This window comes from Pseudophryne corroboree, chromosome 5 (assembly GCF_028390025.1).
Source record: "Pseudophryne corroboree isolate aPseCor3 chromosome 5, aPseCor3.hap2, whole genome shotgun sequence".
NCBI classification, from domain to species: Eukaryota; Metazoa; Chordata; class Amphibia; order Anura; family Myobatrachidae; genus Pseudophryne; species Pseudophryne corroboree.
This window is the reverse complement of record NC_086448.1, coordinates 104447428-104474396: the sequence shown is the minus strand read 5'-3', so window position 1 is coordinate 104474396 and position 26969 is coordinate 104447428. Positions and strand designations below refer to the sequence as shown.

The window sequence follows — 26969 nt, the reverse complement described above, 5'->3', positions numbered from 1 at the left end:
AGTTTTCTCTGACAGTTGCCAGAGAAAATGAAGTAGGAGATGTTGCCATGTCACATTCCGCTGGATTATGATTCTGTCTCTTCTGAGTCTGACTGACTTGTGGTCTCTCCCCTCTTTATTGGAAAACACTTTATCAAACTTGGATTTTCCATTTCCATGCCTGTCACGGTGAGCAAGCCCTGCCCTGGTTGAAACGTACGTTCAGCTGACGTCAGCAGACGTCACTTCCGGAATCCCATGCAGCGCACTTGGGACCGGCTAGCGGGCACGGAGAGGAACACTTGCGGCTCTGAAATCATTGAAGGGAGCCGACACTCATACATTACAGGTATTCTGGTGTCCTCTCATTGGGGTGCAGCGGGACCAGCAGCTCTGCAATGACCAGGAGGTTACCAGAGCCGCTGAGAACTGCAGCCTCCAACAGCAGACACACCGCTTCTTCCTTCCTATCAGCACCGGCCAGTTACCACTCTCACCTCCCATTCACTGTGTTCATACACACATGGGAAGGAAGCAGAGGTTGCTGGATACCCGGCTCTGGTATCTTTATCTCTCAATACCACATGTCAAAGTATGTATACATGTTTTAACTCTTGAAGGAAGTTATGGGAAGAGAGTATATGACTATCAAAATTACCTTTATATATTGGCAGCATAATTCTCTTTCATGCCTGAGTGTATGCACAAACAAGTGCACAGACCTATGTTTCTCTCTCTAGGAATTGTCCTACAGTGCCCGACAGTGATTGGAAAAATCAACTCTTACTAGAAACACTGCAAAGCTATATTTTCACCCATTTATAAATTATTATAAATCATTTATTAAAGTCTCATTGTGATGATATTGTTGAGAGGGGTTGCTAATTCATAGAGAAAATAGGAACCTTCTTTATTGTTTCCTTCACAAGAATTTTAAGTGCCCCCACAAAGAGGTAAAATTTCTGTTCCCCTGTCCTTCTACAGGGACAACCCTATGTCAGACGGACCGGCAAGCGCTAGTTCGGGTTCTCGGCGGATGGAATTCCGGTGTTGGGCCTGTGAGCATATTCGTGGTGTCAGTGTAGGCATTCCCAGTAGTCTCGGAACTCCAGCGTCGGTATTTTGACATGACAAAACTGATCGTGGAGCAAGCCCACATTATGATCTCCCTTCCAAAATTTTATATATAATACACACACTTATAGAACGTTGCAAGAAAATGGATTTGGAAACAAATCCTCTTTATACCATAAGTCATGCACTAAACTTGAGAGCTCATTGTTATTCAGTTAAATACCCTTAATTAAATAACACATTTCAATATACTGCCATTCCCAGGATGTCATTTTAACTGCACACTACATAGATCTGTTCAGCTGCAATGCTGTTAATTTTTTCCACAAAGTACAAGGTAAGCTTCAAATAGTTAGAATTCTCCAACTTAGAATTCTCTACCTTTCTATGCAAGGGCAGATAGCTCAATGAATAGAGTGTCTGACTGCAATGCCACAGGCAATGGGTTTGAATCTCAAGTATGTCAACATCTTGTTCATGAATGTTGTAGATTTCTTAGCGATGGAAGGGGTGGGTGGCGCTACAAGTGAAAATAATTAAAACAGATAATTGACAAGTGCCGCCAACAGCGCCCCCCTACATTGCTGTGTGCTGTGTGCATGAGCCGCACCACCATAGTTACAGCCCTGGTCAGTATACATCTACATGATATAAAAAAATATCATTTTGGTGTCATGTAAATATAATATAAAATTAAGCTCATGACACCCTCTATTGGTAATGTAAAGGTATTACACATAGTGTTTAAATATTACTGTATCATTCATTGCACTGATAGCTTCCTCTATTGAAATATCCTTTAATAGTAATTCATTTTACTATTATATTTATTATTATTATTATTATTATTATTATTATTAGTCTGTCAGTCATAATAACAGCACCCTCTATTTGTTGGTAATGCTATAGCATTGAGAATATATATTAGTTCTATTATAGTACAGGTTGAGTATCCCATATCCAATTATTCAGAAATACAGAATATTCCAAAATACTGATTTTTTTGAGTGAGAGTGAGATAGTGAAACCTTTGTTTTCTGATGGCTCAATGTACACAAACTTTGTTTAATACACAAAGTAATTAAAAATATTGTATTAAATGACCTTCAGGCTGTGTGTATTAGGTGTATATGAAACATAAATGAATTGTGTGGATGTACACACACTTTGTTTAATGCACAAAGTTATTAAAAATCTTGGCTAAAATGACCTTCAGGCTGTGTGTATAAGGTGTATATGTAACATAAATGCATTCTGTGCTTAGATTTAGGTCCCATCACCATGATATCTCATTATGGTATGCAATTATTCCAAAATACGGAAAAATCCCTTATCCAAAATACCTCGGGTCCCAAGCATTTTGGATAAGGGATACTCAAGCTGTATGTCTATATTTGATAAGAAAGGAATTAGTAATCATTGTAGATCAGTGACGTGCGGTGGGATAATTGTACCTTCATCATGAAAGTGAATAACTCTTCTACCATAGTGTGTGTGAATAAATGATTCATTCATTATTCAAGTTCTGTAACTCTTGGGCTATGTATGACCTGTCTTCAGTGGGGCTCTGTTGGAGGCGGCGGTTTGCAGCAGCCGGTGAAAAGAAGCCCATAGGCTTCTATAGGGTATCGCCATCCAGAGAGGGCGATAGATACCCTCATGGAGGAAAACGCGGCGGTTGGGTGATAGTACATACGAAAATGCGATAAAACCCTCGAAAACGGGTGTTTTATCGCATATTACGTTTAATTCAATTTTTACTTCCTCAATCTCTATTTCAAGCTGCCTGACACATTGTGAAGGTGACTTAAGGATTGCAGCAGCAGATTGTCTCTGAGATTACTATTGTAACCCTTGTCTATCAGTGGGTTAATACTGAGGGTAGCCCCTTTACCGGTCACATGATAGCTAAGTGCCTCCACCCAGACTACACGTGGCATCTAGGCTTGCCTGGCTAAGCCTGGGGTGCAGGTGGTAGTACTACACCCAACTCTAACCCCTATGTAACTACAGCTGTAGTGTGTGATGCTTATGACATATATGGCAGGGTGTAATGCACAGCACTATACCTGTTCCTGTTCTTCTTTCTTTCAGGCGGAATCTATTCTCAGAAGACTGATATTCTGGATACCCCAGGTGAGTTTCTTTATTATAATACAATTGGGTACCTCTAACGTGTTTTCTCTTCTGATGTTTCCTACATAACAGGCATGAACAAACCCAATACAATACCCGCTATCCCACTGTCTAAGGCCTATACATAAAGTTAGTGCATGCAATACAAAAAACTATCCTCCACATGAACATAGTATTTACATAGAGATACCCGGTCACTCATAAAAATGTTGTGCAGTTGGGGCCCTTACATACCATGAGTTAGTAGGGTATTACCCATGACTTGCAGGAGTTCACTTAAGACAACATACTCGCTGGTTTTGACTTGTAGCTCCACTTGACCATTAAAGAAATCTCTAGCTGTCTAATAGACTGGAAAAAAACAGACACCCAACCGACTTTTCAAACATCTGAATCTCCCCCAAAGTATATCAAGTAAAAATTTGCTTTATTTAAACAGTTATAAGTAATAAACGTTAAATATACTTAGCTACAGATATGTGCCTCTGAGTGGTATGTTCAAGTGGTCGAGAGATCCGGGAGCCCCGTTCTCTTGCTGAGCCAGATCAGAAACAGGATATATTGGCTGTCATTAGATTGACTGGCTGTGCTGCATGGTCATACAGAGTCTGAGGCTGAAGAAATAGCGTAATCTCTCAGTTTATATAGCATTCAGACCAAAGACCCGGATACACGTTCATATAAGGTTATAGAAACAGAAACACATTATTTTCCCACGTTAACAGATTTCTAATTATCTTATTGCAAACTATGTTGATTAACTCTTAAAGCTTTACTAAATAATAACCATTATAATTAAAGCAACATGTGGGAAACACTAATTAAAGCATAATACTATAAAATATGAAATATGAGCATACAATGATGCAGGTGATGTACAATAGATTATGGCTGTTGCAGCGTAGCACTTCTTATGCAGATTCAGATGCATTCGCACACAGATGTACAAATGTTGCACATTAAATTGATCAGTGTAAACTACTAGAAAAGTAGTTTTGTCTTTCTCACTTGTTTTAGTTATGCGATTATGACATGCATTTTGAACAAGAGTGAGTTGCCCGGGACCTGGGGAGGAGAGAGGGGCTACTGTATTTATCACAACTTCAGCAACATTGTAAAAGGACACATCTAATAATCTTTAATCTAGTAGATGCTGTAGACGCTGCTGCTGGCCGGGACACATGGAGGACCGGAACTGGAAGTGTCGTGCACGGAGCGGAAAGGAGCGAGAAAGAGCGGGCTGCAGGCTCTGGTGCCGGCTACAGGAGTTGGGAACTGGGGTGCACGGAGCAGGAAGTTTTGTGAAAGAGCCAGGACAAGTGTGAATAAGGTCCCGGAAGCAAGGTGCAGGACGCTGAAGGTCGATGTTACTGGCTGGTGGAGAGACTGCACTGTGAACGAGGAGCAGGTGAAGTGCCGGAAGCCAGGTGCACATCAGCAAGTGGGACGGAGGTGCACTGAGCCTGAGCGACTGCAAGGGAAGAAGACACTGGAGAGAGAAGGGAGGAGGTGAAGTGGTGCCGCAGTAGAGTGCCCTCGTAGATAAGTATTAGCGTTCCTACTTTATTGTATAAGTGATTGTTTTTCTTCTTTTTTCTCTCCCCTTGTCCTTGATTGAATTACCAATTTCTGTTCTGTTGTGAATATTGTTTCTATTCACAGCTAGACCATAGTACAGTATTGTATTGCATAGTTTGTATTGTTTGTATTGTTTTTCAGAAGGTAATAGGGAGTTAGAGTCATCAATTAAACGGGTGGGGCTGTGATTGAGAATCTCACTCAGTGCATGTCATGTATGATGTATGCGCACCGAAATGCGCGAGATGTGTGCGAATGGCTGCCCTGGAAGCCCAGGTAACCGATCTAGAGCAGACCATTACAAGACTGAGAGATATTCACAAACTCAAGTAAAGCTTAGATAGAACAGTGGAGGAGTTGCAGGGACACACACCGGCAGTTGAGGACAACCAGGTATCCAGCTGAGTCACAGTTAGAAGGAAGAAAAAGAGGGGGAGGCACGACATCTCTGAACTACCAAACCCCAATAAATTCACCCGATTGGACAAAGATTCGGTGGATGGTAGTGAAGAAATGACGGAGCTGGAGCAGACTGTTCTCCCTAGCAACCGGAGGAGCAGTCCCTCTGACACAGATGGGACAAAAAAAAGAGAGGTACCTAGTCAGATTGTGGTGCTAGGGGATTCTATTATCAGGACGACAGATAGGCCAATTTGCTACCAGGATCGTGATCGCTGTACAGTCTGTTGTCTCCCAGGTGCTCGGGTATGGCACATCGCTGACCGGGTAGAAAGATTGTTGGGTGGGGCTGAGAATGACCCGGCAGTCTTGATGCACGTTGGCACCAACGACAAAGTTAGTGGATAGGTGGGATGTCCCTAAAGAAGATTATAGGGATTTAGGCTAGAAACTAAAGGCAAGGACATCTAAGATAATATTCTCAGAAATATTACCTGTGCCACAGGCAGCAACACCGCCAGCGCAGAAAGTGATCGCAGCGCTGATCGCATGAAGACTGACAGGCGGAAGGCGTTCCAGGGCGTCAACTGACCGTTTTCCAGGCGTGGTGAGGCGAACGCAGGCGGATCCAGGCGTTTGGAGGGCGGATGTCTGACATCGATTCCGGGACCTTTGGCGCTGGATCCGTCTCACAGGGTAAGTAACTCATACCCTGGTCTTGTTTTGTAGGAAACTTATCGCAGCCCTGCTATGCTAAAATACACTCCCCAATAGGCGGCGTCATGTTGATCCCACGAGCAGCAAAAAGTTGCTACGTGCGATCAACTCGGAATGACCCCCTTAGTATCCATGTTGCTGCCTGGTTCAGTAACTTGCAGTAATAAAAAAAAGTGAAGTGCACTGCTAGATTTGGCATGATTTTCAGCTGGTGGAGCGGTCACTCCCTCTGCACTCTCCCTTTCTACCGTGATTTCTAGTTACACTGTGACCAACCTATATTTATCTTGATTTTGCAGTGTAGAACATTGGCATTTATTGGACTCCCAAAATGCTCTGGGGATGCAAGCAGAAATGAGCTTTAACTGCTTCAAAGTGCTGCGTCACAGGTTAATTGTGGTTCTGCAATTGAATAGCTTTCAACACTTTTTACTCAGGGAATAGAACGTGTGACTCATTCCACAGATAATTGTATCTCCCTTAGATGCATTGTCCACTGATGGGTAAAATAATACTAGCAGGCCTGAGATGTCACTTCTTATAAAAAAATAAGAGAGTAATTGTGACGTTATGACTTTCCAGGACAAAGGGTCTATGTATTAAGCCTTGGAGAAAGATAAAGTGGACGGAATAAAGTACGAGCCAACAAGCTCCAGAGTGCCATTTTCTCAAATACAGCCTGTAACATTTCAGTTAGAAGCTAACTGGCAGGCTTTTTATCTCCGTCCACTTTATATTTCCCCAAGGCTTTGTACATACTGTAGACCCCAAAGTCTCTGAAGTGCATACCGTAAATACCTTCACAAAGTGACACATTTATACATCAATACAGACTTCCCTACATCAATCTGTGGCATATCTGGTGCTCTATTTCTGGCTCTACTTTGTAAATATGGCACTGGTATCTGCACCGAAGATAGCAAGCATCAATACTGGTGAGAATGCATCCTATTAGTGTTGTTACAAGGAAAAAAAGAAATATGTTAAATTCTCAATATTGATTGAGCCTCTAAAATGTCTGCCTGTACTGTAATTCAGGTGATGGTCTGCACTGTAGACTCAACAGTAATGGTGCAAGCAGGACCAGTGCAACACATTCAGCAGAGAATGTAATGCAGGGTGGCGCCAGGCTGGAGATGCGCTCGACCCGCTCTGCTAAACTGCTGTTGCAGCCGGCTGCCACTGCGCTTGTCATACTGTATCGTGTCTCCCCATGTCAGGTCCCTCCGGCTCCCTCCCTTCTCTCTCCTTTCCCTCCTCCCTGCTGCACCTTCCAAGCTGTATGACAGGTAGTGGCGTCAGCAGCTTGAAGCAGCGACTCTTTAGTCTCTAATCCACTTGCTGATCTCCCGTGTACTGCACTCCACCCTCTCCCCTCCCCTTCTGTCCTCCTGTGAACATATGTGTGAGGGGCACTACTTCTGGGGGCATTATGTGTGGCACTACTAGTGTAGGCGTTAGTACAAGTGGCATTACTACTGTGGGCATTATGAGTAAGGGGCACTACTACTGTGGGCATTATGTGTGGCACTACTACTGTGGGGGTTACAGTATGTGTAAGGGTCACTAGTACTGTCGGCGTTATGTGTAAGAAGCACTGCCAGAGCCGGCCCTGACAATATGATGACCTAGGCAAGATTTTGGCTGGTGCCCCCTAGCACCGCCGCTAGTTCAGCCTCTGACCCTGCACCCCTTTCCCAGCACCATCACCCTTCACCCATAGCAGTTCTCATTTTGGTGCTCCTAGCCCCTATATTTTAAATCGGAACAGTGCACGCATTCGGTGTGCAGCCCAAAAAGGGGCGTGTTCTTGCTGGGAAGGGACATGGTTGCAAAATAATACCCCCAATTCAAATTATGCCACACAGTAGTGCAACTTTATTCACATTATATCATGCGATAGTGTTCCTTATTCACGTTACATCACACAGTAGTACCACTATATCTTATATACGTTACACCTCACAGTAGTACCCCTTATTCACATTACATCACACTGAATTGCCCCTTATTCACATTACACCACACCATATTGCTCTTTATTCACATTAGACCACACAGTAGTGCCCTTTCTATATGTTATGCAACACAGTAGTAAATCTTACTGCCACACATTAGTAATGCCTTTATACACATAATACTACACAATAATGCCCCTAACACATATGACACACATTATTAATGTCCTTATAAACATAATGCACCTTACACATTATGCCAACCTTTCTTAATGCCCTTATACACATAATGGGGCAGATGTATTAAGCCTGGAGATGGCATAAGTGATAAACCAGTGATAAGTGCAAGGTGATAAACACACCAGCCAGTCAGCTCCTAACTGTTCATTTACACAATGGAGCTGATTGGCTGGCGCGTTTATCTCCTTGCACTTATCACTAGTTTATCACTTTCTTATGCCTTCTTCAGGTTAATACATCTGCCCCAATGTCCCTTACACATATGCCGCACATTATTAAGCCCTTATACACATAATGACACACATAGTGCCCCTCACTTATATGCCATGCGTTATTAATGCACTTCTATACATAACACACATAATGCCTCTTACACATATGCCAAACACTATGCACAACCAACCCACCCGCACACAGCACTCACATGGCCGCTAACACTGTGACCTCTGCCTCTGCTTGGATAGTTGTGTACATCTTGCATCAATACGCCATGCAGCAGGAAATGCTTGGCGTGAGTCAACTGGCAGCTCCCATCCAGCTCTGCTAACGTTGAGCACCTTTTTTTTGACAAAAATGCCTCTTATTGGCATTGCTATGTGACTAGGACGCACAAACAGCTTCTGCTGATTAAAATGATATATGGCATTCCTATATTCTGTGTGCAACTGTGGATGTATCTGTATATGGAATGCTACATTACAGGGATTTCCAGGACTACAGATACAGCCACAGTCACACACAATATAGAGGCATGCTGCATATAATTTTAATCAGCAGAAGCTGCTTGTGCCCCTAGGCATTCCAAATGCCCTAGGCATTTGCCTAGTTTGCCTCTGCATATTGTCGGATCTGGGCACTACTACTGTGGACCTTATGTGTATAAGGGACACAACTGTGCACATTGTGTATAAGGAGTACTACTGTGTGATGTAATGTGAATAAGGGACACTACTGTGTGTCATAATGTGAATAAGTGGGATACAGTCAGCATACCGGTTTCGGGATACTAATGCCGGAATCCCGACACTGGTCAGAAGACAGACGCTGATCACAATGCCAGCGCTGGAATCCTGACTGTCAGCATCCCGAACGTAAGTATGCTGGGGCTGGTTAGGGTTAGGACATGGGAGGGGGAGTTGTTGGGCTTAGGCTGTATAGGGGAGGTGGGTGGTCTTCAGTATGCCGGCAGTCGGGCTCCCGGCGACCAGCATACCGGCGCCGGGAGCCCGACAGCCGGCATACCGACACTTATTCTCCCTCGTGGGGGTCCACGACCCCCCTGGAGGGAGAATAAAATAGTGTGGCGCGCGTAGCGTGGCAAGCGCAGCGAGCCCGCAAGGGGCTCATTTGCGCTCGCCACACTGTCGGTAAGCCGGCGGTCGGGCTCCCGGCGCCGGTATGCTGGTCGCCGGGAGCCCGACCGCCGGCATATCGTAGTGAACCTGGGGAGGTTAGGGTTAGGCTGTGGGGAGGGAGGGTCAGGGTTAGGCACTAAGCTTTCAGGGTTAGGGTTAGGCTGTGGGAGGTAGGGTTAGGGATAGGCAGTGGGAGGGATGGTTACTGTTAGACACTAAGCAGGTAGGGAAGGTTAGAGTTAGGGGGTTAGGGTTAGAATACTTACCCAGCAAATGTCAGGATTCTGCACGCTGGGATGCCACTGTCAGTATTCCCGGGATCCCAATTCCATCCCAAATAAGGTACGCTACTATGTGATGTAAAATGAATCAGGGTCACTATGTGTGGTGAAATGTGAATAACAGTGTGCTACTATGTGCTGTCATTCTAATTGGGGATACTATTGTGTGGCCACACCCTTCCTTGTGAGAACACACCCCTTTTTTGTGGTGCATGCTGTTAGTGGCAAACGCAGGATTTTTAAAGGGGGGTTTCCAAATGCCAGTCCACAATCTCCCACTCTGCAGAACTTTATAGCAAGTGCGGGAGTCTGGGGAAGCGGTAGAAGAACCTAGTAATGACCCTGGACATTAATGTAAACACTAGTCTTTTTTTACACTGGGGATGGTATGGAATACATTATTAATATTTAACACTATAGATGGTCTACAGTATAGGCTGTATCAAACAGTGGTCAATAAAAGGTTAAGCATACCATAGTAAATAAATACACTAACATAATAGAAGCAGTACTGCACTTTCTAAGCACACATTCTCCCACCTCATGGTAAGGCTCCTGTCTCTTCTTCCTGGTAGCTACTCTCTGTTCCAGAGCACCGATTGAGTACTCAGATCCACACACACACACACACACACACACACACACACACACACACACACACACACACACACACACACACACACACACACACAGCAAACTTGGTAGAAGAAGCTGCTACCACTGGGCATGTGCAGCAGCTCTGCTCTGTCCCTTACACTGCATCATGTAATGGCTGCTCTAGTAATCATATTATATTTATACCATTGCTATTTCTTATAATGTGAGCCAATTGTCAAGAGGAGGGGGGTTTCCGAGCAACCGGAAACCCCCCCCTGCGTTTGTCTATGCATGCTGTCCCATTATTAAGTATGGGAGGGAGGACACAAATGTGTCGTTTGCAGGGAGGCGATGAACACCCTAGCAACAGCCCTGGGTGCAAGCCATTGCAACACCTATACAGTATTACATGCTGTGTTTAATAGTAAATATATTTCACTGTTTGCTTTAAGGACAAAATAAATAAAGCACAGACAGAAATAAAAGAAACTTTTTAATATACATATCATCTGTAACAATGATTATGGATAACACAGACAACTGAAATTTCTCTCTGTGTATGATTAGTGATTACTGTCGGGAGACACAACCTGTGCTTCCTGAGGTTATACAAAAGGCACATTGAAGTATTTACTGTATACTGTTGCAGTGTGGAGTACAGTAGTCAGCGGCATGATCTGAAGTAGTGGTACACAAAAAGCACCTAACATCTCATGTTACAATGACAAATCTAGTGTCAGTCCATAGTATATGAGGTTTCGGTGCAGTAATACTGTCTGAGCCTTAGACCTTAAGGTGTTTCATTTGAGGAAGCAAGATGTGAGGAAGCGAATACAGGCCCCATTTTCTAATTAGGAATTAAACAATGTAATGATGGGTCCTATTATGTTCCCTGTTTTTAAGATGTACAAAATGGAACAGCCATTTTCTGGGCTAAAGCAGAGTACTGTATAATTTCATAGGTACTAGTAACGTCAACACAGCTTGAGACATGAGGCACAACATACCTCTAACCTCAGAGCCGGCATAAGTTCTTAGAGAATTTATAAGCCGCACCCTCATAAATATTGGTTCTTCCTACAAAATGGCCGCCTCTGGGAGTGAGAGATCAGTGCGCTTAAGTTTGCTTTTCAAACATTTCAGTTATTTACCTGCATGCACAAGGGGGTCTTCCTCATGTACAAAACATTATTTCTCAGCACGTTGTTTTTAACATTTTTTAAATTTAAAAAAATTGTTCTTACATTTTGTTCGGTGGCACCAGATTCACTTATGTTGCCGAGTTGCGCTTGTCACTAAAATTTGGGATAATTAATGTAAACCTCAGCATTTAGAGTCTGTCACAACCTGCTGTAGGAATTATTTTACCTTCATGGAAAGTTTTTACTGACACTAAGAGATAGCACGTTCATTTTGCTCGATATTATCCACTAGAACATTTGTATCCTGTGTCGGGGGTACACGGCTGCCATTAAAGTATAACGAGTTGTCGAAACTGCTGTCCGGAGGAGGCTTGTTCTGTTTTCTCCTGTATACATAGTAGACTGCAACAGTGGTTCCGGCAACAACAAGCATTACAAGTATAACCACGCCACCCGTCATGCCATGTGAAGGTGGATTTGATTTTGTTTCTTCTGTAAAGGAAAATGATGATTAAAAAAAACAGACAAAAACAATCCCAATTCTATTTTCCACGCAAAAAGATGTAATTTTTTTTAACTTTTAAATATTTAAAGAGACATTGGGTCTGATAGTGTAGGGGCTGTACATACCCACATGGCACTGGCCACACCCACACAGCACTGGTCACACCCACACAGCACTGGCCACACCTCCTACTCTTCTCACAATAGGCCCTTGATCATGGTCAATGCCAGGACCATGTGGCTCTTAATCTGACACTAGAAGAATCAACTGGCAGGCAGCAGTTTTGGAAATATACACGTAAGAATTCGATGAGTTGCTATAGTTACAGCACATTTTTGGTGCAGTTTCCTGTGCATCAGTATGTTGTACTGTTTTTGTGTGGTAAATTCAAACTCTATATTGTGCATTGTCCTTTTACAGATGTGTCCACTCACATCTAGCCTCCCTGCATGTTAAAAAGCCTTTCTAGTCACACAATGCCCATTACAATGTATCTTATTCAAAAAACAATGGCCCTCATTCCGAGTTGTTCGCTCGCTAGCCGCTTTTCGCAGCAGTGCACACGCTAAGCCGCCGCCCTCTGGAAGTGAATTTTAGCTTAGCAGAATTGCGAACGAAGTATTCGCAATATAGCGAAAAGATTTTTCTTTGCAGTTTCTGAGTAGCTCGAGACTTACTCTTCCAGTGCGATCAGTTCAGTGCTTGTCGTTCCTGGTTTGACGTCACAAACACACCCAGCGTTCAGCCAGACACTCCTCCGTTTCTCCAGCCACTCCCGCGTTTTTCCCAGAAACGGCAGCGTTTTTTTCACACACTCCCATAAAACGGCCAGTTTCCGCCCAGAAACACCCACTTCCTGTCAATCACATTACGATCAGCAGAACGAAGAAAAAACCTCGTAATGCCGTGAGTAAAATACCAAACTTCTTAGCAAATTTACTTGGCGCAGCCGCAGTGCGAACATTGCGTATGCGCAGTTAGCGGAAAATCGAACCGATGCGATGGAAAATAACGAGCGAACAACTCGGAATGAGGGCCAATGTGTATAAGATGCACAAGCAGCTTTTGCTGATTAAAATCATATGCTGCATGCCTATATTCAGTGTACAACCATGGCTGTATCTGCATACGAAATGGTACGTTACAGTGCCTGTAACATAGCATTTCATATGCAGATACAACTGCGGTTGCACACAGAATATAGACATGCAGCATATAATTTTTTATCAGCAAAGCCTGCTTGTGCGTCTTATTCACATATAACATGAATAAGATGCATTTTTAGCAAAAAAAAAGACATCCAATGTTAGCAGAGTTGCACAGACCTGTTAGCTCACTCACACCAGGCATCTCCAACTGCGTGGTGCAAGCAAGATGTATGAAGACGCATACTGTATGTACATTAAGTGGATAAAATGTCTTAGAACAAAAATGATGTACTGTACCTGGCTTCGCGATTGGCTTCTCTGTAGGTATGGGAGCTATAAATACAAAATACAACAAATTTAAAAAATTGGTCTGATCATTGTAAATTCAATATTGAAAGAAAAAAAATATTTTAATGTGAACTTGTATTTGACAACTGCCAACAGCACATGACATATAGGGGAACCAGGGCTTTTCTTACTGTTCTCTCCGTCTGCTGCTGAAGTGCACAGCGGATGTCTGAGGGCTTGATTCAGAGGTGGTCGCAAGTGGTGTCAGTGCTGTGCAGTGGCGGATTCAGCGGGGTGCGATTAGGGCGAACGCCCCCCCTACACATACCGGCACCGGGATGGAGGCCGGGTCCCGCTGTGGTATTGGGAACGGGGTGGAGAGCGGTGCAGCGCGGCGGGGGACGGGGAAAGAGAGAGAGCGTCCTGACGCGCATACAGCGGCCTCTGTTCTGACCACGCCCCCTCCTCCCTGTACGCGCGTCAGGACGCTCTCTCTCCCCGTCCCCCGCCGCGCTGCACCGCTCTCCACCCCGTTCCCAACACCGCGGCGGGACCCGGCCTCCATCCCGACTCCTCATGCTGCTGCGGACAAAATATGAGTAGGTGTCAGTGTATGCCATGTCTCCTCCCCTCCAAGCTAAAGTAAGTGTGTGTGTGTGTGTGTGTGTGTGTGTGTTTGTGTCATATCTTCCACCCCCCCTTCTCCTCCTAGCTAAAGTGTGTGTATGCCACGTCTCCCCTCCTAGCTAAAGTGTCTGTGTTCCATGTCTCCCCACTCCGCTCCTAGCTAAAGTGTCTGTGTGCCATTTCTCCCCCCTCTTCTCCTAACTAAAGTGTATGATATGTCCCCCCTCCTAGCTAAAGTGTGTGTGTGCCACGTCTCCCCTCCTCCTAGCTAAAGTGCCTGTGTACCATGTCTCTCCAAGACAGGGACAGCTCGATGGCCATTTGAGTGGAGTGGCGGGACACATGACTGATTTGGCAGAGGACCTCCAGTTCAGAAGCGGACCTCAGACAGTGAGACATGGGACAAAGATCCGCAGGCCCGCAGCTTGGGGTAAGATACTGTTTAAGCCCTTACGCTGCAATACTCGGAGTAAAGAAGGTGGCAGGCTCCCCTGTGTTTTTTTTCCTTGCTGCCCCAGTGTAAGTTAATTAGGGGGTAGGATTCCCCTTGCCCCCAGTGCCTGCATTATTTTGACTCATTCAGTGTACTGTATTGTGAATTTCGGCTCATTCTACGTGCTGTAATGTGAATTTCGGCTCACGCTGTGCTGTAATGTGAATTTCGGCTCATACAGTGTGCTGTAATGTGAATTTCGGCTCATACAGTGTGCAGTAATGTGAATTTCAGCTCATTCAGTGTGCTATAATGGGAATTTCAGCTCATACAGTGTGCTATAATGTGAATTTCGGCTCATTCAGTGTGCTATAATGTGAATTTCGGCTCATTCAGTGTGCTATAATGGGAATTTCGGCTCATACTGTGTGCTACAATGTGAATTTCAGCTCATACAGTGTGCTATAATGTGAATTTCGGCTCATTCTGTGTGCTGTAGAAACAGAATTTGTCGGCAGATAAGAACCACTTGGCCCATCTAGTCTGCCCCTTTTTTTTTTTTTTACATTATTTTTTATCTCTAACCTTATCTGATCCTTATTTCTTTGTAAGAATATCCTTATGTCTATCCCATGCATGTTTAAATTGCCCTGCTGTCTTAGCCTCTACCACCCCTGATGGAAGGAATTGCGATTCGCCAGTCTGTATCACCAGTGCGCAGGGTTCTCTCCACTAACTGGCAACATTTTATTAGTAATGGCAACAATAGGAAATTTTAGAAGCGAACGGGAAGGGCATTACTAAGTGGGAGGGGCTATGATTAGGGTGAGGAGTCATAATTCTTAAACCGCCTTCCACCCCCCACCCTAAAAGTTAAGTCTAGATCCGCCACTGGTGCTGTGTATTCCGTAGCAGCAGATCTGAGAACTTATTCTAATGCAGCAGGACGCCCACTGCCATCTACTCAGATCTGCTACGTGCGTCCGAAAAAGCAGCATCTGATCTGACAATATCTGGCAGGCAATCAGGCATCTGGGCAACCCTAAAGGTGCTCAGAATACCCGCCACAACTAAGCTGCCCAGCCCAGAGTTTCTGCATCCAAAGATGCAGCCACTGGATTCGGCACAGCTCAAAAATGGGGCCTGCATGCCCCCGGTATCTTAAACACTCCCCCTCCCCACTCACAAATGCCAGCAGCCTGTCAATCAAGCGACATCTGCTACTGCACTGTGTCTGATGAATCAGGAGCAGATGTAAAACCATTGGTGAATTGTGATGGAATAGCCACAGTGTCTGGACCTAAATCAGACCCTAAATCAATACCAGACACTGTGATTAACAGGATAGATCCCTATCCATTATTGCACATCACCCATAGCACTGGCTGACAAACTCTTTGTATTTTTGTACATCGTTTTGTATTGTATCCTGCAAATGTATTACATATTTTTATTTTGTACATTTTGTCTATGTGTGTATCTGTTCTGATATTTTGCTACTAATTAGCAGCTTTGCTTTTCGGTAAGCAGGAAAAAAAACCAATTGATTTAAAATTTACAGCAATCCAGAAAATAAAGAGAAGGAGGAAACATAGGGGTATATTTACTAAGGTCCCGATTTTGACCGAGATGCCGTTTTTTCTTCAAAGTGTCATCTCGGTCATTTACTAAACTCAAATCTCGGCAGTGATGAGGGCATTCGTATTTTTTTTGAAGTCCAACAAAAAAAATACGAATGAATACACCAACGGTCAAAACGCGGCTGTTTAAGTATGAATCTCGGTCATTTACTAAGAAGTGCAAAGCAAAAAAAAAAAAAACACTGCCGTGAAAAAATACAACTCGTAAAAAAGTGCTAAAAAAAACCAGACCTGCTTTTTTGAGCCGTGATTGGATAGGCATGCACGGATCCATGAGATCCGTGCATGTATATCAGTGGGAAGGGGTGGGAAAGTGTTAATTTTTTGAAAAAAAATTGCGTGGGGTCCCCCCTCCTAAGCATAACCAGCCTCAGGCTCTTTGAGCCGATCCTGGTTGCAGAAATATGGGAAAGAAAATGACAGGGGTTCCCCCATATTTAAGCAACCAGCATCGGGCTCTGCGCCTGGTCCTGGTTCCAAAAATACGGGGGACAAAAAGCGTAGGGGTCCCCCGTATTTTTAAAACCAGCACCGGGCTCCACTAGCTGGACAGATAATGCCACAGCCGGGGGTCACTTTTATACAGTGCCTTGCGGCCGTGGCATCAAATATCCAACTAGTCACCCCTGGCCGGGGTACCCTGGGGGAGTGGGGACCCCTTCAATCAAGGGGTCCCCCCCCCAACCACCCAAGGGCCAGGGGTGAAGCCCGAGGCTGTCCCCCCCCATCCAATAGGCTGCGGATGGGGGGCTGATAGCCTTTTTGTAAAAGTGATTGATATTGTTTTTAGTAGCAGTACTACAAGGCCCAGCAAGCCTCCCCCGCATGCTGGTACTTGGAGAACCACAAGTACCAGCATGCGGCGGAAAAACGGGCCCGCTGGTACCTGTAGTACTACTACTAAAAAAATACCCAAAAAAAGACAATACACACACACCTTGAAAGTAAAGTTTTATTACATCCATCTACACAAACATACATACATACTTACCTTATGTTCACACGCAGGTCGGTCCTCTTGTCCAGTAGAATCCATGGGGTACCTGTTGAATAAATTATACTCACCAGATCCAGGGTACCAGGCTCCTCGGATAATCCTTTTGTAATCCACGTACTTGATTAAAATAAAAAAAACGGAGACCCGAGCCACGCACTGAAAGGGGACCCATGTTTTCACATGGGCCCCCTTTCCCCGAATGCCAGAAACCCACTCTGACTTCTGTCTAAGTGGGTTTCTTCAGCCAATCAGGGAGCGCCATGTTGTAGCACCCTCCTGATCGGCTGTGTGCTCCTGTACTGACTGACAGGCAGCACACGGCAGTGTTACAATGTAGCGCCTATGCGCTCCATTGTAACCAATGGTGGGAACTTTCTGCTCAGCGGTTGACCGAAAGTGACCTCACCGCTGAGCAGAAAGTTCCCACCATTGGTTACAATGGAGCGCATAGGCGCTACATTGTAACACTGCCGTGTGCCGCCTGTCAGTCAGTACAGGAGCACACAGCCGGTCAGGAGGGTGCCACAACGTGGCGCTCCCTGATTGGCTGAAGAAACCCACTTAGACAGAAGTCAGAGTGGGTTTCTGGCATTCGGGGAAAGGGGGCCCATGTGAAAACATGGGTCCCCTTTCAGTGCGTGGCTCGGGTCTCCGTTTTTTTATTTTAATCAAGTACGTGGATTACAAAAGGATTATCCGAGGAGCCTGGTACCCTGGATCTGGTGAGTATAATTTATTCAACAGGTACCCCATGGATTCTACTGGACAAGAGGACCGACCTGCGTGTGAACATAAGGTAAGTATGTATGTATGTTTGTGTGGATGGATGTAATAAAACTTTACTTTCAAGGTGTGTGTGTATTGTCTTTTTTGGGGTATTTTTTTAGTAGTAGTACTACAGGTACCAGCGGGCCCGTTTTTCCGCCGCATGCTGGTACTTGTGGTTCTCCAAGTACCAGCATGCGGGGGAGGCTTGCTGGGCCTTGTAGTACTGCTACTAAAAACAATATCAATCACTTTTACAAAAAGGCTATCAGCCCCCTATCCGCAGCCTATTGGATGGGGGGGACAGCCTCGGGCTTCACCCCTGGCCCTTGGGTGGCTGGGGGGGGGCCCCTTGATTGAAGGGGTCCCCACTCCCCCAGGGTACCCCGGCCAGGGGTGACTAGTTGGATATTTGATGCCACGGCCGCAAGGCATTGTATAAAAGTGACCCCCGGCTGTGGCATTATCTGTCCAGCTAGTGGAGCCCGGTGCTGGTTTTAAAAATACGGGGGACCCCTACGCTTTTTGTCCCCCGTATTTTTGGAACCAGGACCAGGCGCAGAGCCCGATGCTGGTTGCTTAAATATGGGGGAACCCCTGTCATTTTTTTCCCCATATTTCTGCAACCAGGATCGGCTCAAAGAGCCCGAGGCTGGTTTGGCTTAGGAGGGGGGACCCCACGCAATTTTTTTAACAGTTTTACAGTGCTTATTTAAAAAAAAAAAAAAATGAACACCAGCACGGATCACACAGATCCGGTCGAGATTCATTTAGAAAAAGTCGGCAGTGTTTTGCTAATCACTGCCGTAAAAAACAAAAAAAAACACGAATGACATCGACATCGGAAAACCCGAAAATGCAGAATACGGCAGCTTAGTAAATTAGTCGTAATAAATTCAAAAAGTTGCAGTTTTACACTTTCGATGTCATTCGTGATTATTCTCCCACCAAATCGGGAGAATTACGAATGTTAGTAAATATACCCCATAGTGACATATTTAAGAATGGATTTATGAAATAAAACAGAACCCAAATGGATTTATGAAATAAAAACATTGAGACCATCTAGTCTAAATATAGACATAGAAGTCAATGCTTTTTTAGAACAAGGATACATTTTTTAGAACATAATTACAACACAATGTGGCACCTGTTTTCATATAACTTTTTTTTTTTTACAATAACGCTATATAGAAGCTTTTATAATGTCCTTAATTGAATTATAGCCCCCTTTTTAGTTTTCTCATATTTTCAACATATGTTTGGAACAAAAGTCACTATTAAATGTTTTTATCATGTGGTTCTTGCATTTTACATAGACTTCTGGTCAGGACTTCTGGATTTTAATGATGATCAATAGTGTATTTTAACTATAAAAGGAAGGACTATGTAACACACTGCCATCCTTGAAAAAGTACATTCAGATGTATGAAACGCATTAGGGGCAAAAGGGAATCAAGTGCCAATGCTCCCTGTTATCTGCTTACAAGCGTCACCCGCTGCCGGCTTCGGTGCCTGACTGACGTCATCAATCGCTACCTGCTACTGCCAGACACAGCAAGACTTATGGGCCCTACACACTGCGCGATTTTTGTGAAAGATATGAACGATCTCATTTATTAAAACCACTTAACTGGCATGGTCAGATTTCATTCAACTGCGCCGTCCCACCCTGTCGCCCCGTTTTTGACGAGGAGATCCGTTCTGCAGATGTGCATAATATAATGTTTAAATATTTTTAAAAATACTTTTTCAACTTTATTAAATAAAATAAATCTTAAAAAACAATGTTGTTAACACTTTTGAAGGGAAAAATCGTCAGTTAAGTGGTTTTAATAAACAAGATACCGTTCACATCTTTCAGTGTGGAGGCACCAGTGATGAACGCTGCGCGGCCCCGCGCTCGTTCATCGCTAGTGCCCCATCGCCTGTGCATGCAGGCCAATATGGACGATCTCGTCCATATTTGCCTGCACTGCTCTGGAGCCGGGGGAATGAAGGAACTTTACTTTCTCGTCACTGCCCCCCGCCGCCGGGTCGGCCATATCCACCGTTGGGCAGCTCGGCGGCGGATCGCTCAATGTGTAGGGCCCATTAGTGGGACTGCTGGAGCAAAGAATGTACTCTAAAGAAGTCGGACAAGAACACACTGCGCCAACAGTGCATCCCAGGAGACACCGGTACCTACCACCATTCCGGCTATCCAGTCAGGGCAAGCGAAGGACAGATTTTTCCTACCGGACAGGAGCTATTGTACATATTCCCATTCAAAAATCACTCCTTAAGAAGCTGTAAACATATATTTTGCACTAACTAAATAATTATTTTTTTACAGGTGCCACAAATAACTAGCGCTCTTTAACCATTTATAAAGTTATGAGTATGAGCTGAACCAACAGTTACTTACTTTTTAATTTCTTACATACGTATCCCCTGTAAGAGGAGCAATAAAGGTTGTTCCACGTCCCTTTTGTGGAATATACTTCCACACACTGTTCATCTGCTTGCTCAGACGGTTCACCGGTATTCCAGTTCACAAAGTCCAATGGCGTATTGTCCAACCAGAGCCACTTTTCTAGAAGTAAACACATATATATCCTAGTTTAATAGTATTTTTAGGACATCCAGCCCATAAATAGTGCTCTTCCATTCACAGGAGGAGCGGCACACCATATAACATTTTCATGGTCCGTCTTATGGACGTGTTATGGGATTTACAAAGTATGTAGCTGTAGTGATTGTGATCTCAGACACACAACCTCTCACATTGGAGGCCATACTCTGATGGAGAATCTGCACCTAGCATGGGGCTGGTGCAAGGTTCGACTGATGGATGCATCTAAAGTGGTATTTCAGATGCACAACTATCTACAAAGAGAGTAAGAACAGTAAAACAGCAACCTGTAGGCATGGAGCCGGGTCACAATCACCGGACTGGATATCAGATAAAGATCATTATGGGTTTCCCACTTTTTGTCTCCGACCATCTCGGCGCCCCCTCAAATCTGGCACACGGGGCACGTGCCCACCCAGATTGCAGCACTGACCCCAGGAGCCACTACAACTCTCCTAGACTCCTTCACAGTTAACAACATCCCAATCTCTCCTGTTACACAAGCCAAGCCCGCTGTCTAGGAGCCATCCTCAACTCCTCCTCCCCGATCCACCTCTTCAACCATATGGGGCAGCGAGCAGCCTTAAGTGTAAGATCCAACTGACTGTTCATATGGATGTAAACTTTAATGCTTTAAATGCCACTCAAATCAGCAGTAATATTAATTATACCTGTATTGTGTGCATGGAGGAGGATTGTGATGGGTGACCCTCTAGGTCCTGTGGAGCAAAACCACACTACACATCTGGTGCTCTTCAGAAAAGAGATCCACTGTGGGGCTAAAAATGAGGGCACTATAAATGAGGACTTTATTTACTGTCATTATATCTGTTGAAATATATAACATACTTGCCTACATTTTGGCGGGGGCAGCATGAGGGGGAGTGGCAGGGGAACATGATGTGAAATAGGGGGAGGAAAAGGGGGCATGTCTGCATGCACCTTGGCCCCAACCTTGTGACACAATGCTGAGATTACCGTCATTGATGCAGGGGGCGGGGCCATGATGGCGCAATTCGGCATGAATCGTGTCATATACCCCACCCCGGGACTGCCCTCAATGGACAGCTGCATGGAAGGTTTCTTGAGGGTGCAGGGGTGTGCACGGGGATTCGGGCCTGACTTTCTGGAACCTCCCGTCATTCCGGGAGGGTAGGCAAGTATGATATATAGCCTATTGGAATGGTGATCACAGTAGGTGCACAGTGTATGTGAAAGTGACTGTTATGCCACATAGAGAGTTCTTAAACAGGATGATGGGTTTAGTGGTATCAAGCAGTGGGTAGTAGCAGGTATCTGGGTGTCTCACCTCAGGAGCTTAGTTCTGCACACAGTTCTGCACACATTCATACACAGTAAAGATGGCTGCACATGTGCAATAGTACATCAACTCGTAGACTGCACCTCCATGGGGACTCTGGATTCTAGTGTCCAGCATATGCTAGTGCAAGTAAAGAGGCAGTGCAGAGTGCCTGTCCTTCAACGATATCCAAGGAATCCTTTAAGTTATTCCTTCTTGAGGAGTCTGTGGGCTAAACTAGCCACACATGCCATAGTGGTGTGTGCTCCAATGCTTGATAATATTCAGTTGAAAATACTATCGGGCATGTTGGTAAAAGAGGTTGGAAGAGGTCCACTATCAGCCCATGCATGTGGTTAGCTTCTAACTTCACTAGCAGGTCCTAATAAAGCCAGAAGGTGACACAATTCTGGGCACATGCTCAACATAGCCTAAACCAGTCCAATTTGGCCACCTACCTGTGCACTTATTGGACACTGAACCTATTGCGACTCGTGCCACACGTGACCAGCTTGTGTTATTTCAAGATGTACATTGTTAAAACTACTTATACTGTATTTAAAATGAAAATAGCTATGTTTGAGAAAGGCTACTGTACCTTCCACATTCCTATAAAGTCCCACCCAAAACGTGCTCTCTCTGTCCTGGAGTGTTTCCAGATGGTGGAATATGAAATCTGACTCAACCAAATCTTCAATTGACAGCAAACTGGCACCTAAAATTAAAAACAAACAAAAAACATTCACACATAATAAATTTCATGGTGAACCATATTGCTTACCTAGACAAACACCTGCACTCTCCTCAAATCTCACCCACAGGATTTAAGGGCATTCTACTGGCCACAGATGATAATGCATAATATACTGTATTCTAGTGATAGATAATGTTAGCACAGAACAGGGTCCCCTTAACCTGGCTTTTACCGGCAAAGCTCCCAGTTTCTGTCTTCGCAAATATTAATAAAACATATTAATCAAAAAGTAGAGACTCCTGATAAGTCAAGGTTACAGTAAATTGTTTTTCCACATTTAGAGGACTTCTTTGAGTTCGTATGTTTGAATACCTCCCAACTGTCCCGATTTTCGTGGGACAGTCCCTTTTTTGGGACTGTCCCACCCGCGGGCCACAGTATCCCGTGGTGGTGGTGGTGGTGGTGGGGGGGGTGACAGTTGGGAGGCTCCTGTAGTCACTGTTCTGCCTAGCAGAGCAGCGGTGAATACATAGGCCATGCCCTTTTTTCAGTCCCTCCTGGGCATCTGGAAATGTTGGGAGTTATGTGTTGATTGACTTGTAAGCAAAGCTGCCCTATATACACAATTGAATGCAGTATAAAGAGTACAACAGAGATGAGCCATATAAAGAAGTAGATGAAGGAAGCTAGGAAGGTAAAGCAGTGTAGTCAGGGTTGGACTGGCCCACAGGGGTACAGGGGAGCCCCTGGCGGGCCCCACTGCCTAAGGGCCCACCCCCTCCTCTAGGGATCAGGTTCCAGACTGTGTACTGAATTATACATATGTTACCTTATACTGCACAGGACTATGGTGTATTCTCTACAGTGCATTGCTGTTATTAATCTGGTAAATTATCATGCATGCACTAGCAGAATTTACTATATATATTTATCAAGGGACCCAGACTGTGCACTCTCTAATGGTTAGCCAAGCATCTGTGGTGTCTGACCACACTACCTCTGGGGCTGACCAGACCCCTAAGCATGGGCATCTACCCGTGCATCCCCCCGGTGGGCCCTTCATGCCCCAGTCCAACACTGAGTGTAGTTAGTATATGTTGTAGGATAATGCGTGTGCCCCAGGAGATAAAACAGAAAAGTATGATGTTCTAATATGATTTATTCTTATGCCCCAGTTCATCAATTCACTTAAGAGTTCTTGTGTTCTGTTTTATTTTTATAATGTGACATAACCTAGTATTTTGTGCTAATTTCCAAATAAATCTATTTGATTTGAATACATGATGGGAGAAAATAAAATGTGAAAAATGCAGAAAAGGGCCTAATAGATCATGCAACTGCTTACCAAGCCGAAGACATTCCAAGGAAGCTTGAGCCCAGTTTCTGGTGTAAGATGATTCAAAAAGATAGCAATGGCCACGGAAGGGTATCCAGGATTTTGATGTTGATTCTGGGCATTTTCCGGGTTTTTGTGGTGGTTCCGTGGGAGCAACAACTAAATGCATCAAATATTATTATTATTATTATTATTATTATTACTATTACATCTTATTTATAAAGGCGCCACAAGTGTTTTGCAGCGCCGTACAAAGGACAGTACAGTGAGACAAAACTTAACATTACAGAAAGTAACAAAAAGAGAGTACAGGTAACAAAAAGCGCCACAATTCTCAAAACATAATACAGTTTAGATGTAAGTAGCAAGTGAGTGATCAGAATACTACTAGGAGCTGGTGGCCATAGATAGAGATGAGCCTTTACCAGCAAGAGAAACAGATGAAATGAGGTGCAAGCAAGGGGAAGGTAGCCTGATGGCAAGATGTAAGCAAAACAGATGGTCAAGGCATGAGGCAGGGGGATGGAGGAGCAGCCTCAAGACTAGGTTATGCATCGGAATTGTACGCTTTGATAAATAGGTGGGTTTTCAGTGCAAGGTCGGGGAGAGTCTAATGGAGCGGGGGAGTGCTTTCCACTAAAGGGGTGCAGCATGGGCAAAATCTTGAACTTGAGCATGGGAAGCCATGACCAGGGAAGAGGAGAGGTGACGGTCATTGCCCTAACCTTAGGGGGCGGGAGGGAGTATGAAGAGAGAGGAGATTGGAGATGTAGGGAGCAGTGGAATTAGAGATGGCCTTGTATGTGAGGGTGAGGAGTTTGAAGAGGATTCTGTAGGGAAATGGAAGCCAGTGCAGATTTTGTGAAAGGGGAGCGGTAGATGAGGAGCGGCGGGAGAGGAAGTTAAGCCTAGCTGTGGAGTTGAGGACAGATTGGAGGGGAGCAAGATGGGAGCAAGTGAGGAGAACATTGCAGTAGTCGAGCCATGAGATGACCAGTGAGTGGATGATAAGTTTAGTTGCACTATGGGAGAGAAATGGCCTGATGCGAGCTATGTTGCGTAGCTGGAACCGACAGGTTTGTGCCAGAGCTTGTATGTGGGGTGCAAAGGAGAGGGAGGAGTCAAGAGTGACGCCCAAGCAGCGGAATTGGGGAACGGGGGGAGATAATGGTGTTGTCAGCAGTGATAGAGATATTGGTAGGGGGTGTTACTCTGGCTGGGGGAAAGATAATGAGTTCAGTTTTCTTCATGTTGAGCTTTAGAGAGTGCTCAGACATCCAGGAGGAGATGGAGGAGAAGCAGCTGGAAACCTGGGAGAGGACAGAGGGGGATAGATCAGGAGAGGAGAGGTAGAGTTGTGTGTCATCAGCACAGAGGTGGTATTGAAGGCCAAACGAGTTAATGAGCGCACCCAGGGAAGAGGTACACAGGGAGAATAGAAGGGGGCGAGGACAGAACCCTGATGGACACCAACAGGAAGGATGGAAGGGTGTGAGGTGGTGCTGGAGGCAGACACAGAGAAGGAGCGATAAGTGAGGTAAGAGGTTAACCAGTCAAGGACAGTGCTAGAGAGACCAATGTTTTGGAGTGTGCGGAGGAGGAGAGGATGATCCGCGGTGTCAAAGACAGTAGAGAGGTCCAGAAGGATGAGCAGAGAGAAGTGTACCCTGGATTGGGCAAAACAGGTCACTGGTGACTTTCATCAGGGCAGTCTCAGTGGTGTGGAGTGGGCAAAAGCCAGATTGTAGAGGATCAAGGATGGAGTTGTCAGAGAGGTAGCTTGTGAGACGGCTGTAGGCCAGTCATTCAAGTAGTTTGGAGGCGAATGGGAGAAGAAAGATGCGGCGGTAGCTAGTGGGTGATGAAGGGTCAAGAAAAAAGGACATATAATTAGTCATATTTCTCTTACGTCCTAGAGGATACTGGGGTCCACATTAGTACCATGGGGGTATAGACGGGTCCACTAGGAGCCATGGGCACTTTAAGAAATCAATAGTGTGGGCTGGCTCCTCCCTATATGCTACCAGACTCAGTTTAGAAAATGTGCCCGGAGGAGCCGGTCACACTTTGGAGAGCTCCTGAAGAGTTTTCTACTTTTATTTTTAATGTTTGTTATTTTCAGTCAGGGCTGTTTAGGCAACAGCTTGACTGCTTTGTGGGACTTAGGGGGGAGAACTTCCTATAGAGTTAATGGTCCCGTTTCTCTGCCGGCAGGACACTGAGCTCCTGAGGGAGCAAGCCGCCACCCCCTAACAGAGCCTGAAGTTTGAAGAGTGGTGAGTACAGCGCCGGCGTCCCGGTTAGCGTGTCCCCGGCGGGAATGGTGGCATGAGGGTAGGAGCGCAGCTCTGAGTGCATGCTGCGCTCCAGGGAGGCTCAGACAGGACACACGCTGTGGCGGGGTCCCGCTGTGAGGGGCGCACTGAGCCACCCATCGTACCCACACTGGCAACACTTGCTAACAGGTGTCTCTACAGCTGGTTAGCACATATGACAAAATCCTCAGGGCCAGTATAAATATTCTAAAGTGCGGGAAGCCGCACGCAATTTTAGGGGGTGGGGCTTCCCATTGATTGGATCCAGCGGCTCTCCAGTGCCATTGCCCTCTGCAGTTCAGACACAGCAGCATTACAAGGGACACACAGCTCCTCTGACAAGACCCCAAGTCTCCTCAGCGGTACCCGGGGGTCTTAGTGAGGGGAGGAGCAGTGTGCATATTATAAGCACTACTTGGGTGCTTGGTTGTTGCGACCCAACTTAGTTTTACTACTGCTAAAGAGGTGCTGTGTGGCTGGCTCTGAACTCTGTGTCTCTCTGAGACTCTGCCTACATATGCGGTGTTTTCACCTATTGTGTGTGTGTGTGTGTGTGTGTGTGTGTGTGTGTGTGTGTGTGTCCCTTTACAATCATGTCCAGAGACTGTGTTTCTTTTACTGCTGAATGTCTCTCATCCCCTGGGGACTCACTACCCTGTACTCAGGATAGTATTCACTCCCAGTCTAGTGGGGCTGAACCTCCGTGGCTGGCTTCCATTAAAGGGATGATTTCACAGATTTCAACTAAGCTGTCTAATAATGAAAAGGAAACACAATTCTTGAGGCAGTCTATGAACGACCTGATACATAGAGATTCAGCTCCCATGCCTGCACACCAAGCTCTCGCCATT

At 45.1% G+C, this 26969-nt stretch overlaps 1 protein-coding gene and 1 long non-coding RNA gene across 2 annotated transcripts in view; one reads left to right on the top strand and one right to left on the bottom strand.

Annotated features, from left to right (window-relative positions):
- The first annotated feature begins 4350 nt into the window (after positions 1-4350).
- The window catches only part of LOC134927293 (uncharacterized), a 120767-nt gene continuing 98148 nt past the window's right edge, over positions 4351-26969 (top strand). Inside the window, exons 1-2 of the long non-coding RNA XR_010177596.1 lie at positions 4351-5862; positions 14324-14454. This is a non-coding gene — a long non-coding RNA (uncharacterized LOC134927293). The remainder of the gene's footprint in view (positions 5863-14323; positions 14455-26969) is intronic.
- The window catches only part of LOC134927292 (macrophage mannose receptor 1-like), a 340668-nt gene continuing 324493 nt past the window's right edge, over positions 10795-26969 (bottom strand). Inside the window, exons 26-30 of the mRNA XM_063921538.1 lie at positions 23813-23962; positions 22372-22488; positions 20267-20434; positions 13407-13442; positions 10795-11948 (exon numbers count right to left, since the gene is read on the bottom strand). Coding sequence (XP_063777608.1) covers positions 11707-11948; positions 13407-13442; positions 20267-20434; positions 22372-22488; positions 23813-23962 — 713 coding nt within the window. The 3' untranslated portion in view covers positions 10795-11706. The remainder of the gene's footprint in view (positions 11949-13406; positions 13443-20266; positions 20435-22371; positions 22489-23812; positions 23963-26969) is intronic.